Here is a 20,132-nt window from a genome sequence, read left to right on the forward strand (position 1 = left end):
GTGATGTGCATGAGTCCCTCGGCCATCCGGGACTCTCCTCCTGATTGGCTGAGACACAGCAGCGGCACATTTGGCTCCTGCGGCTGTCAATCAAAGTCAGTTAGCCAAGCAGGAGAGAGAGGGGCGGGGCCGAACGGCAGCTCTGTGTCTGAATGGACAAACAGAGCTGCAGCTCAGCTTGGGTGCCCCCATAGCAAGCTGCTTCCTGTTAGAGGGTGGCTATGTTCCTTCTCCATGGTCCCTCTGTATGTAGGAATGTAGCCGCCCTCTCTTGGTCGCTCCAGCAATGGACTATGGGATGTGTAGTGTACATAGAACAGTGCACATGACTGCAAGTGAGAAGAAAAAAGAGAAGTTCAGGAGCTCATGGAGGACGTTACACTGGGACAGAAAAACACCCTTGATTTACCACTTGTTGCTGATATAATTTGTGATATATATAACTTTTTTTTTTCTATTTTTGTAAATTATATATAGCTATAATATTTTTCTTTTGTTATTTAACACCTAATGAGAATGGTATTGATTATTATTCGTCTACCATCATATTTGATGAATTCATGTACACACAGTCGGACTTTTCGACCAAACTTGTCCGACGGAACAAATCCGTTGGACAATTCGACCGTGTGTGGGCTTCATCAGACCTGCAGCGGACCTTTTCTGTCGAAAATGTGACGGACTTTAGATTTAGAACATGTTTCAAATCTTTCCGACGGACTCGAGTCCGGTCCAAAAATGCGTTCATCTGTATGCTAGTCCAACGGAGGAAAACTGATGCAAGGGCAGCTATTGGCTACTGGCTATGAACTTCCTTATTCTAGTCCCTTCGTACGTCATCACGGTCAAATCCGTCGGACTTTGGTGTGATTGTGTGTAGACAAGCCCGATTGGACGAAAGTCCGTCGAAAAAAGTCAGTCGAAAGTCCGTCGAAAAGTCAGTCGAAAGTCCGTCGAAAAGTCCGACGTGATTCAGTCCGTCGAAAGTCCGGTCGTGTGTACACAGCATAATACAATTATTTATTATCAGTGGTATTGTTTTTACTATTCTATTTTTATCTTTTATTTGTCAGCCCTGAAAAAGGAGAAGGCTGTATCTCCTGAAATGAGCTGGAAATTCGTAATCAAGAAACATTCTTGTACCAATTATCAAGTTACCACTTTTACTAAGAGCTCCTAACCCCACATTAAAAAAGGCTCTTATATGAAGGGATGGTAAAATTCTCTACCGTTTGAATGTTGTATCAGTTTATACCTTCATTGATTGTGAACCACAATCTCCTTCTACTAATGGTGCTACCAATGGTGAATTTTAGTATGTATCAATAAAGAATATATATTTTACTTACCTGATGGAGTAGTGCCCAAAAAAGTCCATGAACTATGGTTCAAACTTTATTGTGATTTATATTAATTAATTCCGGGACGTGGTACTGTTGTATTGATAGGGTTAATGGATGCCCATTGTGTCTCCAAATGGTCCTTCATTCGACTTATTACTAATCTCAAAATGGCTCCATCATGCTCTTTAAAATAATTATTTATTATTATTATTATTATTATTATTATTATTATTATTATTATTATTATTATTGGTATTGTTTTTACTATACCATTTATTATCTTTTGTTTGTCAGCCCTGAAAAAGGGGGAGGCTGTATCTTGCGAAACAAGTTGGCAATTCTTAAAAAAAATTTAAAAATTTGCGCCAAAAAGATGTAAGTTACCATTGTTACTAGGTGCTCTTAACTTCACACTCAAAATGGCTCCATCATGCCCTTTCATAAAATGATTGTTACAAAATATTGGTATTGGTTTTCTATCCTATTTATTATCTTTTATTTGTCAGCCCCCGTAGAAGGGGGAGGCGGTATCTACCAAAACGAGTTGACAATTTTCATAGCTCCCAACTGTCCCTGATTTCGAGGGACTGTCCCTGATTTGGAGCAATGTCCCTCTGTCCCTCATTTGTCCCTCATGTTGGTCTGATCTATATAGATGTATATAAAATGCACTTTTTATCTATTAAAAAGTGTTTTCCAGTGCTAAACCTTTCATACAATTTCTAAATTGCTGCATTTGTAAATTCCAAATGCCAATATAAAGGAATACTAGTGGTAAAAAAAAAAACACTTGTGGGTTTAACCAATCTTGTTTTTTTGTACAATTCTCCTTTAAGGGGGTGTGGCAGGGGGTGTGTCCTATGCCTGCATACAGTACTTTTGCTGATAGGTGTCCCTCATTCCCATCTCAGAAAGTTGGGAGGTATGCAATTCTTAATCAATAAACATTCTTGTACCAATGATCAAGTTATCATTACTAGGTGCTCCTAACCCCACACTCAAAACGACTTCACCGTTGGGCAGTCCCTAATATTCTAATCCCTGCAGATGTGCTCTGGAATTGTAGAATTCCAACATCTTACACAGGTTGGTAATAGGGTTGAAGATGTATTTTGCATTGTGCATGTGCCGAGAAAGGAGCAAAGGGTTTTGGGGGCAAGGGGAAGAGGTTTTTGGGGAAAAAAAAAGTCTTTGCAAACTTTTCTGGTTCAGTTAAAAAGATGATTGCAGTTTTTAGTATGTGTCCTTTAAATAAGAAGAAGACAGATGTGTGACGTTGTATAAGGAGAAGCAACATCCATGTGAAGAAGCCTTTCTATACGTAATTAAAAGAAATGCTGAAATAGACATTAAATGAGCCTCAAATGGTCGCGCCCTGCCTGGGATTCATCCCTCCGTCTCCACCTCTCTGCTCCTCTCTCATCACTCCCCATTATCCCTGTCTCTGTCGCTCACTTCTGCCTGTCTTGCTTACTAATTCGCTGTATTTCACACGACTGATTGAGCTATTTGCTTGTTGTCAAAACAAAGAAACCTACCCAGAATCCTTCGCTAATTCTGACATGACGCCCATTATTGTCTGGTCAGGACACCCTTTTATTCCTTGTAATTGATTAGGACAAGGAGACAAAAACCTTTCCTGAAGAGGTATTTGTGAAAATAGGCAGATTTCCGCGATTCACCATCCTCGCAGAAAGCCGTTGTCCATAGCATACCACCGAATTCTATGGGAAATTTGTAATTCTAAACCTTCAGTTTGCTATTTTTTGGGGAAATTGTCATTCAATAACTTTTGGTAAAGTTTGTTGTAACATTTAGCAGCGTAATTTATTTAATGTTTATCTGATATAACAATGCTTATTTTGATTTTTTTCTTGAGGATACATTCAATTTTTCCTTGTGGAAACATTACAATCTTCTTTGAGGATCCATTAAAATTTTCCTTTGGGATCCATAAAAAATTTCCTTGGAGCCATTAAATATTCCCCTAGGGAGACATTAAATTCTTCTTTGGCAATCTATTAAACTTTCCCTGGGGATCCACAAAAAATCCTTGGGGTTTCAGTAAAGTTTTCCTTGCAGTAACAATAAAATCTTCTTTGGGATCCATTAAAATTTACCTTGGGGATCCACAAAAATTTTCCTTTAGGACTCATTATATTTTTTCTCCTGCGGTGACATTAAAGTTTTCTTTGGCAATCCATTAAACTTTTCCTTGGGGATACATTAAACCTTTACTTGGGGATCCACAAACATTTTCCTGGCAGAAAACAATAAAATCTTCTTTGGGGATCCATAAAAATTTTCCCTGGGGATACAATAAAACTTTCCTTGTGGATCCATGAAATTTTTCCTCACGGAAACATTAAAATCTTCTTTGGGGAACCATTAACATTTTCCTTGGGGATACATTAAAATGTTCCTTGAAGATCCACAAAAATTTTCCTTGGGGATCCACAAAAAATTTCCTTCAGGACTCATTATAATTTTCCTCGCGGAAACATTAAAATCTTCTGGGATCCACAAAAAATGTCCTTCGGGTTCCATTAACATTTTCCTTGTGGCAACAATAAACTCTTCTTTGGGATCCACAAAATTTTTCCTTCAGGACCCATTAAATATTTCCTTGCAGAATAATTAAAATCTTCTTTGGGGTTCTATTCATATTATCCCTGGGGATACATTAAAACTTACCTTGTGGATCCATGAAATTTTTCCTCACGGAAACATTAAAATCTTCTTTGGGGAACCATTAACATTTTCCTTGGGGATACATTAAAATGTTCCTTGAAGATCCACAAAAATTTTCCTTGGGGATCCACAAAAAATTTCCTTCAGGACTCATTATAATTTTCCTCGCGGAAACATTAAAATCTTCTTTGGGGTTCTTTGAAGATTTTCCTTGGGGATACATTGAGGTTTTTCCCTGGGGATCCACAAACATTTTCCTTGGGTATTCACAAACATTTTCCTCGAGGATCAATTAAAATTTTCCTTGAGGAAACATTACAGTTTTCCTTTGGGATAAATTAAGGTTTTTTCCTGGGGATCCACAAACATTTTCCTTGGGGATCCACAAACATTTTCCTTGGGGATCCACAAACATTTTCCTTGGGGATCAATTAAAATTTTCCTTGAGGAAACATTACAATCTTCCTTTGGGATACATTAGGGTTTTTCCCTTGGGATCCACAAACATTTTCCTTGGGGATCCACAAACATTTTCCTTGGGTATCCACAAACATTTTCCTTGGGGATCAATTAAAATTTTCCTTGGGGATACATTCAGATTTTTTGGGGGGGTACATTAAGGCCAGTTTCACACGGGTGAACCGTGGTTTGGCCGCAGCATGGGAGTATCTGCAATTTTGGTGTGATTTACCTGCGGTTTTACGGTGGTCTAGCAGAAGTCTATTCGGACCACGGTAAAACCACAGGTAAATCACACAAAAATTGCAGATACACCCATGCTGCGGCCAAACCACAGTCGTGTGTTTTTGCTGCATTTTCTGAAAGTGCACCAAAAGTCCTGCATGCCGAATCTTTGGTGCACTTTGAGAAAACGTGGCAAAAAATGCGCAACCTAATAGAAAGTCTAGGGGACTATAGTTAAAACTGCAGGTAAATCCCATGAAAATTAGAGATACACCTCCGCTGCAGCCAAACTGCAGTGCACCAGTGTGAAACTGGCCTTAAAATTCCTCTAAAAAGCCGTGGCATAATAAAAAAAAAACAGCAATTTCGCTTTGGACAGGGTGGGGAAGTGTTATTCTGGCCTTACGCTTGTAGAATTTAGTTCAAACGTTCAGAAAAATAAAAATTGCTCATCCGACCATTCGGTGGTGCCTTCCTGGACTTGAATTATTTTGAACAACATTTTATTCATTTAACAGGTCATTGTATCAATATTACAATTTCCGTAGAATGAACAATCAACTTCGGGATTAACCGTGACAAGTGCATGAAGAAAAAGAATAGTTAAACATTTTCTCACCCAGGAGCAAATTCAACAATTATAAATTTGTTAATTCTCGTTGGATCCTTGTACAATTTTTTTTTGGTCACTTTGGTAGAAACCAATTGTCAAATCTTTCCATATAGGCTGAAATCGCACTGTGTCCAGATCGCATGTGAATCGTACAGGAATGTACATCATGTTCCTGTGTGATGCATGGTGTGAACCGGCCCTAACTGTGAACTGTTTTACTTTTATACCTTAAGATCAATAAATAGAACTTGATTAAAAAAATGACTAAATTAAAACCCCCTGAAATGGCCCCTTTTTTGGGGGGAAAGTAGACACCGCAAGGTCTCTTTTATTGCCACAATTTTTTTGGAAATTAGGAAACATGCCAGTGCTGAGAGGGTTAAACACAGAGCTTGAGAACAGTTCATTAGATAAATTAATGTACAGGAAGGAGGAGGTGATGGAGTTAATTTACTAGTCATATACAGTGGCAGGATGGAGGTGAAGGAGTTAATGTTGAAATGGGCAGGATAAGGGAGGCGAGAGGTTCATTTAACAGGTCACTAGGACAGTATTGGATATAGTATGTGTTGGAGAGGAGGGGGGAAAGAAAAGGTTAAAAAAAGATGCCTGTGTCACAGCAACAAAATGAATAGATCTGCGGTCGCTGATCCATTCATTCTGCGCCCATTCATAAGTACTGATCTCTCTCCTTTCCCCCCTCGTAAGGAGAAGGGGAGGGATCAGCACTGTAAACAATACCATGTGATCACTGTGATGACCAATCACAGCGATCGCAAGGTACCCAGCCCCTTGGATCGGCTGGGTACAGTGTCTCTGTGTTCCCAACTGTCTAATGACAGTTCAGTACACAGCGAATACAATTAGCCAACCAAAGGCTACTTATGCAGTGCCACTCATAAATGGCACCGGGTAAAAAAAAAGGCCGCTGATCAGCCGTTAAAAAACATACCACAGTGCATGAGTGGTTAAACTCAATCTATGCAGAAAAACACATATGAGGAGTTAACCTAATGAAAACCATATGTCTGAACAACTGGTAAATCCACAAACACCGACTGCCAATGTTATATGAAGAAGTTGAGTTTGATCCTCTTCCCACCTGAACCTGCCCAATGGTCCTTTAAGGTGATGAGAAACCTCACTGGCATTCATGGAGTCTTGGGAAGTGTGTGTGGCGGAGGAAGGTTGACCTTTACACTGAATGTTGAGGTGTGCATATCAGCTTCCTATATGGCCAGATTCCCTTGAAAGGAACATCTTCTGATCACTCTGACCATGACTCTTAACATTTCATCTGGACCTGCTATTTGAATGGATTCCCAGACTTATGCAACAGGTTTCTTTTGCGCCTAGAACATATGCATTAAAATATTTACGATTTTTCCCCACTAAAAAACACATTCAGTTACAATTTTGCTAGTTTGTTAGAAAATTCCTATCGCTTTGAATTTTCTCATAACTAAGGTCAAAAGTGCACATCAATTTGACCCCACTAAACGAAAGAACAGCCTTTCTCAACCTTTTTTACCCCAGAAAAGCCCTTGAAATAATTTTCAGATCTCAGGGAACTACTAGTAAGATTAGTCCATTGGGGGTCATTGGGAAAATTCCCCTTACATCGGTGGCGGTAAGTGGGAAGAATGTGGTCCTTACCGGTGTGGCCAGAATTACACCCTTGCATTCATGCTGCTGGCTCTGTCAAGTGGCGTTGGAACTGGAGCTATGCAAGCACCATCAGATGGGGGATCAGTTAGCCACAGCTCAAGGAATGCCTAGCCAACCCCTGGGGAACCCTAGAGTTCCATGGAACCGTGGTTGAGAATGGCTGCATTAGAAAATCGAATAACTGTTCCCAAAATGAAAGTTTTTAAAATAAGTTCTATTGGCTTTTGGCCAGCTCAAGAAGAAGGAAACAAAGTACTTCATCTCTTATCTCATGGGGGATGATAATGTTTGGCCAATGTCACCATACCTGTCTGATTAATCTTTCCTGCCACGGTCAGTATCCGTCTGCACCAGTTTAAACCCTTTATATTACAAGACACACATCTCGCATCCCTTAAACTCCTTACACCAGATCATAATAACTTTCTTGATAATAATTTTACATTTTACTATACGAGAGTAGAAACCCGAGTGACCAAAAATCACAAGAGGCATCTGGCAGAATACACTGTACTATGGGTGACCCTCTATTGTTATTTCAACTCTTGAACAAATATTTTAGAAAAGTCTTAAGTGCGTCACAGCGATCAGTAAAATGGGAAAAGCAAAGCGGGATTATCAAGTTATTCCGTGTTCCCTACCTCTCTCCAAATCCTGGTTGAAGTTGGGTGCCAGTTCAATGGACGTGCAGTTCCACCTCATGTCGGAGAAGGCTTTGATGCATGTCTTCTTCACCTCCTTAGCTGCCAGGACGATGGTCTGCATCAGTTCTAGGTTACTCCGGCACAGCTGCGTCTGAGAGGAGACCAGGCCGTCCAGCTGCTTGCAGTGCTGGGTCTGGTTCAGGGCGAGGGATGCTGAAGTCTTTGATAGTGCTCTACATCAGAAGAAAGGAAAAGAGAACATCAGACCTTGCACAGTGTCATCTATAGGCACCATATGTCCAGAAAAGTTATTTTATGAGAAGGCAGCGGTTTATCTTGTCAAAATGTAGACATGGAATTACAATGGCTGGCTTTTCTTGAAAGAGGTAAGACAAGACTTACACTAAAGGCTGCAATCACACTATACTTTGTGCAGATAACGTATGTCCCACTTGTGACCAGGGCCGCTGATAAGGCAGTACTGCCACCCCTCCTGTACTGGGCCCAGGCCTCATCAGTTCAAAAAGGAAGGGCTCAGGCACCTGCCGAGCAGAAGGGTCGGCAGTACTGCCATATTGGTGACACTCGTGGCTCTTGTGCAGTGTTGCTGGCTTCTACTTTTCTTTTCTCCCTCCATCTATCCTGCAGGGGGTTTAGTTCTAGTATCTGCACTCCCGGCTGTCTGGAACCCTGTGTGCCCCTTTCCCCTCAGTGCTGCCGGTTTCACTACTATCCAACCGGCAGCAGCTGAGGGCACACAAGAGGGTTATTTCAGGGGGGATGCTCACCATCGTGAATGAACACAGTGAGCGATCAATACCGATTGCTCACTGCACTGTGGGGGCCTATGCATGAAAACGTTGATTGCGCTAAACATGTTACATATAATTAATTAATTATACACCTAAGTAGTGCAGCGCTACCTTGCAATTTTAAATCCTGTACCTTAATCACATACAATTCCCAACCGTATATGTTAGTGCATAATAAATAATACAAAAATAGGATAAAAATAGAAAGTGATCAAAAAGTCCATATAATGTAGATAAACATAATTAAACGTTCATATAGGAGTCCCATACACCATCCAGTGAATGCGTAGTCCCAAAAGGAGTATATAAAAATCTCCTCAGAAGATGATCTTCACTTCAACAAACACACCACAGTGCTCTTCACCCCACCTCATGGGTGTCCTCTCACCTTCTCTGTAGGACCTCACTATACTACCAGAGGGCAAATACGCTTTATTAACACAGGGAACACTGCTCCACTCGATATCAGATTCTCAGTACCATAAAATACATATATAGGAAGCAATAATAAGACCCTATAGTGTAGATCGCTCATCCAGTTTTATTATGAAATAAAAATAACACTCGCATATAAGAAGAAAATAAGAAGAATATATCATGACACTATTGAATATGGTGTCCAGACTCCGTCCAGCGTGAGGACATCACCGACCGCCAGACGCGTTGAACCTTTGAAAAAGGCGATTGTGCTTCCTTAATTATTTGGTATCACTATATTATTTATTATGTACATGCTTTTGATTATGTGGTTTGAGTATCTACTGTGGGAATTATTTTGTTGATAAGCGCTGGAGGGTGGGGGGGTTCCCATTTTTTTGGGTACATGTTACATATTGCCACACACATCATAATAGGAAAAATACTTCTAGGACCTCTATTTACGATTTACTCTAAACTAATAACCTGGAGGGTCTTTTAGCGTATCGCCTCAGCGCAACCTCATCTTTTATATTTTACCATAAATTGGGTAATATATTGCATTTACAGTGGTAAAAAATCATTATTTGATCCCCTGCAGATTTCTTAAAGTGGAGTTCCACCCACTTTTACAACTCTTCAGCATCCCTCACTAAACTGTGCACTGTAAACGAATTGGGTATTTTTTTTTTTTTTTTCTCAGCACTTACTGTATATCTGCTGTATTCATTTTTCACTTCCTCCTCCCTGGCCGCGGCCCATCATTTCCTGTTTGCAATGCCTTCTGGGAAGGGGCGGCAACTTCCTCTGACACTGTCGTTGCTATGGAAACCTGACCTGAAACCTATTATACTGCTTGTGTTGCACTGAGCATGTGCGAGATCTGCAAGGATGAGATCCAGGAAGACATACAGTCTGGCTTCAGATGCCCAGACTTAAGATGGCTACAGCCTGCTGTAAGTTTATAAAATAACAAACTACTGCTATAAACTAACAAAACAGACCTTAGTTTACAGACTAACTTTACTAGAATACATTAAGCTTGTGTATTATAGGGGTATTTTTATTTAAAAAGTATCATTTCGGCCGGAACACCACTTTAAGTTTGCCAACTTACAAAGAAATGAAGGGTCTATAATTGTTATCATAGGTGTATTTTAAATGATAGAGACAACATATCAACCAAAAATCCAGAAAAACACACATGATACAAATGTTATAAATTGAGTTGGAGTTCAGTGAGTAAAATAATTATTTGATCCCCTACCAACCAACAATATTTCTGGCTCCCACAGACTGGCTACACTATGAGCTCATGTGGTACACAGATTAGTCCTGTCAATTTAAGAAGGTGCTCCTAACGACAGATCGTTATGTGTATAAAAGACACCTGCCCACGGAATCTCTTTCTTTTATTCATACCTCACCATCATGGGCAAGACCAAAGAGCTGTCAAAGGACACCAGGGACAAGATTGTAGATCTGCACAAGGCTGGAATGGGCTACAAGACCATCAGCAAGAAGCTTGGTGAGAAGAAGACAACTGTTGGAGAGATTATTTGCAAATGGAAGAAATATAAAATAACCATCAATCGCCCTCAGTCTGGAGCTCCATGCATGATACCTCTTCGGGTAAGGATGATCATGAGAAAAGTGATGGATCAGCCCAGAACTACACAAGAGGAGCTTGTGAATGATCTCAAGGCAGTTGGGACCACAGTCACCAAACAAACCATTGGTAACACAATACGCCGCCATTGATTGAAATCCTGCAAGGTCCGCCTCCTCAAGAAGGCACATGTACAGCTCCATCTGAAGTTTGCCAATGAACATCTAAATGATTCGGAGAAGAGCTGGGAGAAAGTGCTGTGGTCAGATGAGACCAAAATTGAGCTCTTTGGCATCAACTCGACTCACCGTGTTTGGAAGTAGAAAAATGTTGACTATGACCCTAAGAACACCATCCCTTCAGTCAAGCACAAAGGTGGAAACATTCTGCTTTGGGTTCTGTTTCTGTGCTAAAGGTACAGGTCGACTTTGATGCATTGAGGGGCCAAAGGATGCTGTCACGTATTGTAAAATCTTGGATGAGAACCTTCTTCCCTCAGCCAGAGCACTGAAGATGGGTCGTGGATGGGTCTTCTACCATGACAGTGACCCAAAATATACCGCCAAGGCAACAAAGGAGTGGCTCAAGAAGAAGCACATTAAGGTCATGGAGTGGCCTAGCCAGTCTCCAGACCTTAATCCTATAGAAAATGTATGGAAGAAGCTGAAACTTTGAGTTGTCAAGCGACAGCCAAGAAACCTTAAGGATTTAGAGAAGATCTGTAAAGAAGAGTGGACCAAAATCCCTCCTGAGATGTGTGCAAACATGTGTCACTACTACAAGAAACAGTGTTACGGTGTTTTTGAGCTCTGAATTTTTTCATTAGCCAATAAAGAAAACTATCATCTGTTGTAGGTTTTCAGCTTTTTTAGCTTTTCCATCAGTTTTTATTTCTTTTTTTTTTTTATTATTATTATTCTTTTTTTTTTTTTTTACTTGTTAGCGTAAAGGGTTAGAGTTAAGATTAAAGGGGTTGTAAACCCTTGTGTTTTTTCACCTTAATGCTTCCTGTGCATTAAGGTGAAAAAACTTCGGACAGCGACCCCCCCCCCAGCCCTCCGTTTTACTCACCTGAGCCCATTCGTTCCCTCGGCGGAGACGTGCTCACCTTCTCTGCCCAGGGTTCTCGGCTCTTGATTGGATAGATTGATAGCAGTGCAGCCATTGGCTCCCGCTTCTGTCAATCAAATCCAATGATGCGGGGGGGTGGGGCCGAGTCAAGTCTGGACCCAAAATGCTGGATTTGGGAGCGCGCCCGCAAGGTAACCCCCAGGGAGATCGCTTCTCCCAGGAGGAGCTGCAAGCGCGCCGGGGGGCCCCAGAAGACGAGGTTCGGGTCCACACTGTGCAAAACGAACTGCACAGTTGAGGTAAGTATGATATGTTTATTATTTAAAAAAAAAAAAAGGAAGGTTTACAATCACTTTAAGTTAGGGTTAAGGATTAGGGGTTAGGGTTATTTTATTAATTTTTTTGTTAGGTTGTTAATACCACTACTACTACTACTACTACTATGACTGCTACTGATAATAATAATAATAATAATAATAATAATAATAATAAATACATATAAAATAAATACACAAATATATAATAATAATCATTAATAAATACAATTAATATACTTGGTAATAATAAATAAATAATTAACCCCTACCCTTAACTCCCTAACCCAGGGGTAGGCAACCTCAGCCCTCTAACTTAAAAAAAAAAAAAGGATAATAATAAATAGGCACCCTAATACAAAATAGATCAATAAATAAATAATACAAATATTATTAATATTAATAATAATTCTATTAATAATAATAATAATAATAATAATAATAATAATAATAATAATACTGATAATAATAATAATAATAATAATAATAATAATAATAATAATAATAATAAAACATTTGTATTATTATTTATAATGCTACTATTATTATTATTAATAATAATAATAATAATAATAATATTTTTTTGGGGGGGTTGGATGTTTATATATTATTTTATTATTATTATTAGTTATTATTATTATTTGTACTATATATATATATATATATATATATATATATATATATATATATATATATATATATATATATATATATATATATATATATATATATATATTAATAATATTATAATAATAATAATATTGTATTAATAATAATATTATTAATAATAATAATTAAAACATTTTTAATTTTAAAGTTAAGGGTTAATTATTATTTATTTTTTACATAACATTAATTTTTATTTATTTATTTATTATTTATTTATGATGATTTTTAGTTATTTGTGTGTTTATTTTACATTCATTTATTCATATATTATTCGTTTTGTTTTTTTACATTTTTAAATTTGAGCAGAAAATCGCACTAAAAGGTGTGACAAAACATGCAAATCTGCCCAATTTGAGTGCACAAGTTGCACGATTCCATTTATTTCTATGGGAATAAACAAGCGCCAAAAAATGCGCAAATATGCCCAATTTGAGCTACAAAAAAAAGCTCCAGAACTTTTTTGAGCTTCAGGCGTTAGGCTTCCGGTGACTTGGAGTGGAGATGTGAACCAACTCTATAGAGAATATTTGTTTTTGTTGTTTTTTTTTTTTTGTTTTTTTTTAAGTTTTTACAGCTACAAAATGCTGAGGTGTGAATGGGGCCTCAAGGTTTCCCAGTAAAAAACATTGCCCAAAGCATCACACTGCCTCCACTGGCTTGCCTTCTTCCCATACTGAATCCTGGTGCCATCTCTTTCCCAGGTAAGCGATACACACGCACCCGGCCATCCACATAATGTAAAACGTGATACATCAGACCAGGCCACCTTCATCCATTGCTCCAGAGTCCAGTTCTGATGTTCACATGCCCATTGTAGGTGCTTTTGGCTTTGGACATGGGTCAGCATGGGCACCCTGACTGGTCTGAGGCTACATAGCCCCACACACAACAAACTGCTATGCCCATTTCTTCTGTTTTTAACTTCATGGACAACATGTTTAATCGCTGCCTAATATTTCCCACCGACTTTCAGATGCCATTGTAATGAGATAATCAATGTTATTTATTTAACCTGTCAGTGGTCAAAAATGATATCTTCTTGGTGGACATTCCAGTTTAGTCTCTATACACTATTTTAGATGGTAACAATGCTTAGAGGAGTTCTTCTTTAAGACCTCTAAACAGCTCAAGGGTCAGTGACAACAAAAAGAGAACAGTATCCAGGCCCAGAGAGAGTCTCTCCAGATGAATGCGGGTGATATATTTAGACGCCAAGTGTGGTGTCACCAGGAGGAGAACAGCCACTTCTCCCTGTCCAGTCTCACCTTTTCATTCACACGTCAAGGTGCGGGCTATCGGGTGACAGCAGAACAAAGGCAGAGCTCTCGCCTGGATCACAGCCCTTCAACAGATCATTACTGGTGATTGAAAAGGCGCCCCTACCCGTGACCCCATTCTGGGCGTTCGGTTTCAAGAGGACGCAATGTTTTGAAAACGGATATGGTAAAAAAAAAATGTCCCTCATTCCTAGGAAGAAGAGCGGAACACTGGCTGTGATTCATCATTCGTAGGGGAGATGAATGGACGGCTAATGGGAACATTGTCAGAGTGTCATAACTCGATGTTCTGTCCCTGCGCTGCCGTACATATACAAAGGCTGGAGGCCTGATTTTTGGGAAGATAAAATACTGGATATTCTAAAATCCAGTGCCAGGGGAAAAAAAAATAGTCCTTACAAGAGATCGGCTGCACTTAAAGTACATGGAGTTTTGTACTCACTGTAAGATTATTTTCTTAGAGTACATTGAGAGACACAGGAAATCTTTTTTTTTTTTTTGCCGGTGCCCAATCCTCCTATAAGCATCAGCACAACCCAACCATTAAATTCCAGCATACTCCTGTAGACGGTAGTATAACCGAACATTTATCTTACTGTATCCTCCTGTAGGCAGCAGTATAACCCAAATACAAACAAGTGGCCACTGCTCCCACCATAACTGGTCTACTGCAGCAAGAAGCTCTGGAAGGGCAACGCATGTTAAACAAATACAAAGACACTTCCAAGCTCAAACTTACCAACCAGCCAGCCACCAACCGAATTGACCTGTCTAACAATATGCGTTAAGAACAATGGTTTAGTCTGCACACATTTGCAAATATATTTGTAAGCTTCAGGCCTCATCAAGTCACCCTTAAAGGAGGGGTGGGCCCCTTCCAGGCCACCTGTCCTTACTTATCCACAAAAATGCATGTGCTCCCATTGTGGAGACCCAGAAGTCAGGGTTAGGGACTACAGATAACAGGGTGCCTTGACGGGCCTGTAGCTTACACATGTATTTGAAAATGTGTGCCGACTAAACCCCGTTCTTAACGTATATTTTGTTAGACAGGTCAATGTGGTTGGTCGCTGGCTGGTTAGTAAATAAGAGCTTGGAAATCTCCTTGTGTTTATTTGGCAGTATATCCCAACAGTTACATTCCTGTATTCTCCTGTAGGCTGCAGTATAACCCAACATTTAAACACCTTTATCCTCCTGTAGGCAGCAGTATAACCCTAAAGTTAACTTCTTGTATCTTCCTAAAGGCAGTAGTATAACCTAACAATTAAATTCCTGTATCATCCTGTAGGCTGCAGCATAACCCAACAGTTAAATTCCTGTATATTCCTGTTTGCAGCAGTATAACCCAACAGTTGAATTCCTGTATCTTCCTGTAGACAGCTGTATAACCCAACAGTTAAATTCTTGTTAAATTCTTGTAACTGTTGTATAATCCAACAGTTCAATTCTTGTATCCTCCTGTAGGCAGCAGTATAACCCAATAGTTAAATTCCTGCATCCTCCTGTAGGCAGCAGTATAACCCAATAGTTAAATCCCTGTATCATCCTGTAGACGGCAGTATAACCCAACAGTTAAATTCCTGTATCATCCTGTAGGTGGCAGTATAACCCAACAGTTAAATTCCCATATCTTCCTGTAGGCGGCAGTATAACCCAACAGTTAAATACCTGTATCCTCCTGTAGGAGGATACAGCAGTATAACCCAACAGTTAAATTCCTGCATCATCTTGTAGGTGGCAGTATAACCCAACAGTTAAATTCCTGTATCCTCCTGTAGGTGGCAGTATAACCCAACAATTAACTTCTTGTATCCTCCTAAAGGCGGTAGTATAACCTAACAGTTAAAGTGATATTAAAGCCTCAGTATTCACTTTCAGCAACTGATTTAGGTACCTACTGAGTTTGCAGCTTTTTTATATCTTGTAATCCTTGTGTTCCAGTTTAAGCTGGTGTAATGACTGTTGCCCCAGGTTTCCTGTTTCCGGATGGCTCCTTTCTCTTGCAGCATCCTATGGAGCCACTCTTGCATGCAGGGACTAGAATTATGTCTTCCTGCGTGGTGTGCATCACTGGCAACAAACAGCCCTGTAGCCCAGTCACTCCCCTGCTCCTCCCTCCTCCTCCCCCCTCAGTGGATGAAAAAGAAAATAGGATTTTTGTACTCACCATAAAATCCTTCTTTTGGAGTCCATTGATGGACAGTTATTAAAGCAGAACTTCACCCAAAAGGGGAGATTCCTGTTGTTTGCATCCTCCCCCCCTCCATTGCCACATTTGGCACTTTTTTGAGGGAAAGTGGGTACCTGGTTTTGACAGGTACCTGCTCCCACTTCTGGGTCAGATCACCACGCCGATTTACAAGGATGTTCGGCACCTCCTCCCCCCCCCCCCCCGCAGCCTTCTGGGGGACACACAGGTCCCAGAAGACAGCAGGACCATTCAAAAATTGCAGCACGACTTGCACATGCGCAGTCGGAAACCCGCAAGGCTTCTTGCCGGTTTCCCTTACCTAAGATGCTGGCGCCTGCACCCAAAGCCAATTGAAAAATCCTCTTATTGATATTCTGTCTCTATCCTTTAAAATACACCTATGATAAAAAAAATTATAGACCCTTTATTTCTTTGTAAGTGGGCAAACTTACAAAATCTGCAGGGGATCAAATAATTATTTCCCCCACTGTATGTATTCAATCAGTAACAAGCAGTAAATATGCTTTGCGGGAATCCCTTTCTGACCTCTATAGCTGCAAGCACTGTGGAATAGTTCTTTCTCAAGGTTTTAAAAAAAAAAAACACTCTCACTTTTATTTCATCAGCTTTCCAGCAGTGACTTTGGAATTTGCCCAACTTCCCATTTTGAATGTAAACACAAGGCAAGGTGCACAAGAAAAGGAAAAAAGCACAGTGCTGAGGCACCACCTGGACGACTTTATGGTTTATTGAGGATGAATTGCTCTACAGTGCTTGCAGATACAGAGTTTTGTAGTGTACGAGTGAGAGCTAAGCCCTGTCAGTAATGAGTAGGTCTGTGGTGGCTCGTGAAGGGTCCTAGGAGTGGGTCCATTCAAACATGTAAAGATGGGTGATGTGTCAATACAAAGTCTTGGAAACTTTGGTTGAACTACAGTTATCGCTTTATTCATTTATGGCAGGGTTTCTCAACCGGGGTTCTGTGAAACCCTAAGGTTCCTCCATAGGTTGCTAGGGGTTCCTTAAGCAATGAGCAATTTTTGCCTGTTAGATAAGTTCCCACTGACACCAACTATCTTTTTAGCTATCTGTAAGGGGGAAATTCTTCCCAATTTACCACAAGTGTAAGGAGAACTCTTCCCATTGACCATCACACTAATGTATCATGAGTTATAGATATGGTCATTTTTTAGCAGGGGTTCCCTGATACTAGAATGTTATTTCAATGATTCTTCTGTGTTAAAAAGGTTGAGAAAGTCTGGTTTATGGCTTAAAACACATCCAACATATCCAATGCATTTCTTGGGGATTTGGCTCCCCTTCTTCAGTGGGGCTTTAGTGGTGTTAGACATGTTGGCTGTGTCTTCGTGGTAATGGTGTTCCAGAGTGATTGCTGTGCCTGCAGTGGAAAAAAACTCAGAAGGCACCGTAGACACTCCAAAGCACTGTTATCTTGTTTTCCTAGCACTATTAAAGCCCCTAAGAAGGGAGACATGCATTCCCCAAAACATCTTGGCTATGTACTGTATGTAACACACTTATAAAGTGATCACTGCTCTTCAACCGGCTGAAGTTCCCAATACTTTCTATTCACGCATGGTGTTCCTCATCAAAGTTTTATAGTAGGTAAGGTTGAAAAAAGACAATAGTCCATCCAGTTAAACCTGTGTAGGTGCATGTGTCAGTCTCTATAATTATTTCCCATATCCCTATATGTTGTGTTCTTTAAGATACACATCCAAGAGTCTCTTAGAAATATCAATACTCACCACAGCCATCACCAATTGTGGAAGAGAGTGCCACATCCTTATTGCCCTGACAGTGAAAACGCCCCTGCACAGTTTAAGGTTAAACCGCTTCTACTCCAATCTCACTGTGTCGACCCGTGTCCTCTTACACTCCTTGAGACCGAATAGTTTTTTTCCTAGGCTGGAATCGCCATTGAGGTACAGTGCCTTGAAAAAGTATTCATACCCCTGAAATTTTTCACATTTTGGCATGTTACAACCAAAAACGTAAATGTAGCGTGCATTTGTATTCAGCCCCCCTGAGTCAATACTTGTATAACCACCTATCGCTGCAATTACAGTTGCAAGTCTTTTTGGGGATGTCTCTACCAGCGTAGCCTCCCTGGCGGTATGATTATGTCAGATTTTTGCGTCTCAAAATGGTACAATTATTTTGCATAGAAATTTGGCGTTTTATATTGTAGGTCTGTAATTCTTAACAATAACACACTTAAATCTGTCCAAACAAGAGTCTAGTAGATATCCCGGGTATGATAAAGTCTGAAACACAAAATCATAAATTATAATATAATAAATAAATATAAATAATTATAAAAAATAATAATATAATAATAATAATAAAATGAATTTCCCCACGATTCACTATCGCTCAATTCTGCAAGTGTTCTAATTTACTATCGCTGTTTTCTAGCTGGTCTAAAACCACTTTTGATGTAAAGGGACATTTTTTAGTTGCTATGGACAATCTCAAGTTTCCAGGCAGAAAGAACAGTATATATCATATAAAACTGCATGTAGGGCATTGGACAAAGCACTAGAGACAAAAGGGATGTGAAATTATTTCATACAGTAATGTAATCTGTAAGATTACAGTGTATTGTATGTGTTATGATTTTTACATTTTTTAAATTTGCCACCTGGCTCTGCCCCCGTGCGTAGTGACGCTCACAGGGAATGGAGTGCGGCACACAGAGGCTTTGGGCGGAGGACAGAGCCCACGGACACAGCGGGGGGACATCGCAGGATACTGGGGACAAGGTAAGTATACCGCACCAGGATCCTGCAATGCAATCCCGAGTGTGGCTCGGGGTTACCGCTAATAATACTGAAATTTAACCCCGAGCCACACTCAGGAAAACCGCCAGGGAGGTTAATAGCTCAAGCTTTGTCAGATTGGATGGAGTGCTTCTATGAATATCAATTTGCAAGTCTTGCCACAGATTCTCAATTGAATTTAGGTCTGGACGTTGACTGGGCCATTCTAACACATTAATATGTTTCACCTAAACCATTCCATTGTAGCTCTGGCTGTATGCTTGGAGTCGTTGTCCTGATGGAAGGTGAACCTCCACCCCAGTCTCAGGTCTTTTGCAGACTCTAACAGGTTTTCTTCTAAGATTGCCCTGTATTTGGCTCCATCCATCTTCCCATCAACTCTGACCAGCTTCCCTGTTCGTGCTGAAGAAATCCCCACAACATGATGCTGCCACCACCATGTTTCACGGTGGGGATGGTGTGTTCAGGGTGATGTGCAGTGTTAGTTTTCCACCACACATAGTGTTTTGTTTTCAGGCCAAAAAGTTTAATTTTGGTCTCATCTGACCAGAGCACCTTCTTCCACATGTTTGCTGTGTCCCCCACATGTCTTTTCACAAACTGAAAACAGGAATTCTTACGGCTTTCTTTCAACAATGTCTTTCTTCTTGCCACACTTCCATAAAGGTCAGATTTGTGGAGAGCACGACTAATAGTTGTCCTGTGGACAGATTCTCCCACCTGAGCTGTGGATCTCTGCAGCACTTTCAAGGCTCTGTATTTGTAATAAATATCTCCTCTGAAGCGTTGTTTCTCCAGCAAGAAATACATTTAGTGTTTGCAGTCGTTCCTCGTAATTGAGGTTCCCCTATTAGAGAACATGCAGCTACAGAGGTCAGTGATGGTTTGTTTTAATGCTTATTCAATGCTTGTTTAGGATTAGTACATATTTGAATGCTCATAGCCTGAGACATTTCTACTAGGAACCTTTGCCTGGCAACATATGACCAGTTATTGCAGAAACTGGTCCAGTGCCCTGTTTATTATCATCTACTGTATGTACATGGCATGGCAGGAGGGTAGCGGGAGAGGATAGGGTCATTCTCAAATGAGGAAAGCCATGAAAAGGTTACTTTGAAGACCTGCTTAATACTCTTCCTTCTGTGTATCTGCTCATGCTTACCCCTTGCCCTCACTACTATTGAACAGGAGAGAATAATAGAGCCGGGGCTTACATCGTACAAATTTCTCACTCACATAAACACAAAAGACTCCAGATCTATATGTTCATTTATCAGACGTAACAAAGGCTGAATGGGCCATGGAAATTCTCTTCTTATTCC

At 40.1% G+C, this 20,132-nt stretch overlaps 1 protein-coding gene across 1 annotated transcript in view; it reads right to left on the reverse strand.

Moving 5' to 3' along the window:
* Positions 1-20,132, reverse strand: part of WNT11 (Wnt family member 11) — a 138,948-nt gene that overhangs the window by 60,458 nt on the left and 58,358 nt on the right. Inside the window, exon 3 of the mRNA XM_073612868.1 lies at positions 7,641-7,876. Within this exon, the coding sequence (XP_073468969.1) occupies positions 7,641-7,876 (236 nt within the window). The remainder of the gene's footprint in view (positions 1-7,640; positions 7,877-20,132) is intronic.

Source organism: Aquarana catesbeiana, linkage group LG02 (genome assembly GCF_042186555.1).
Source record: "Aquarana catesbeiana isolate 2022-GZ linkage group LG02, ASM4218655v1, whole genome shotgun sequence".
Classification (NCBI taxonomy): Eukaryota; Metazoa; Chordata; class Amphibia; order Anura; family Ranidae; genus Aquarana; species Aquarana catesbeiana.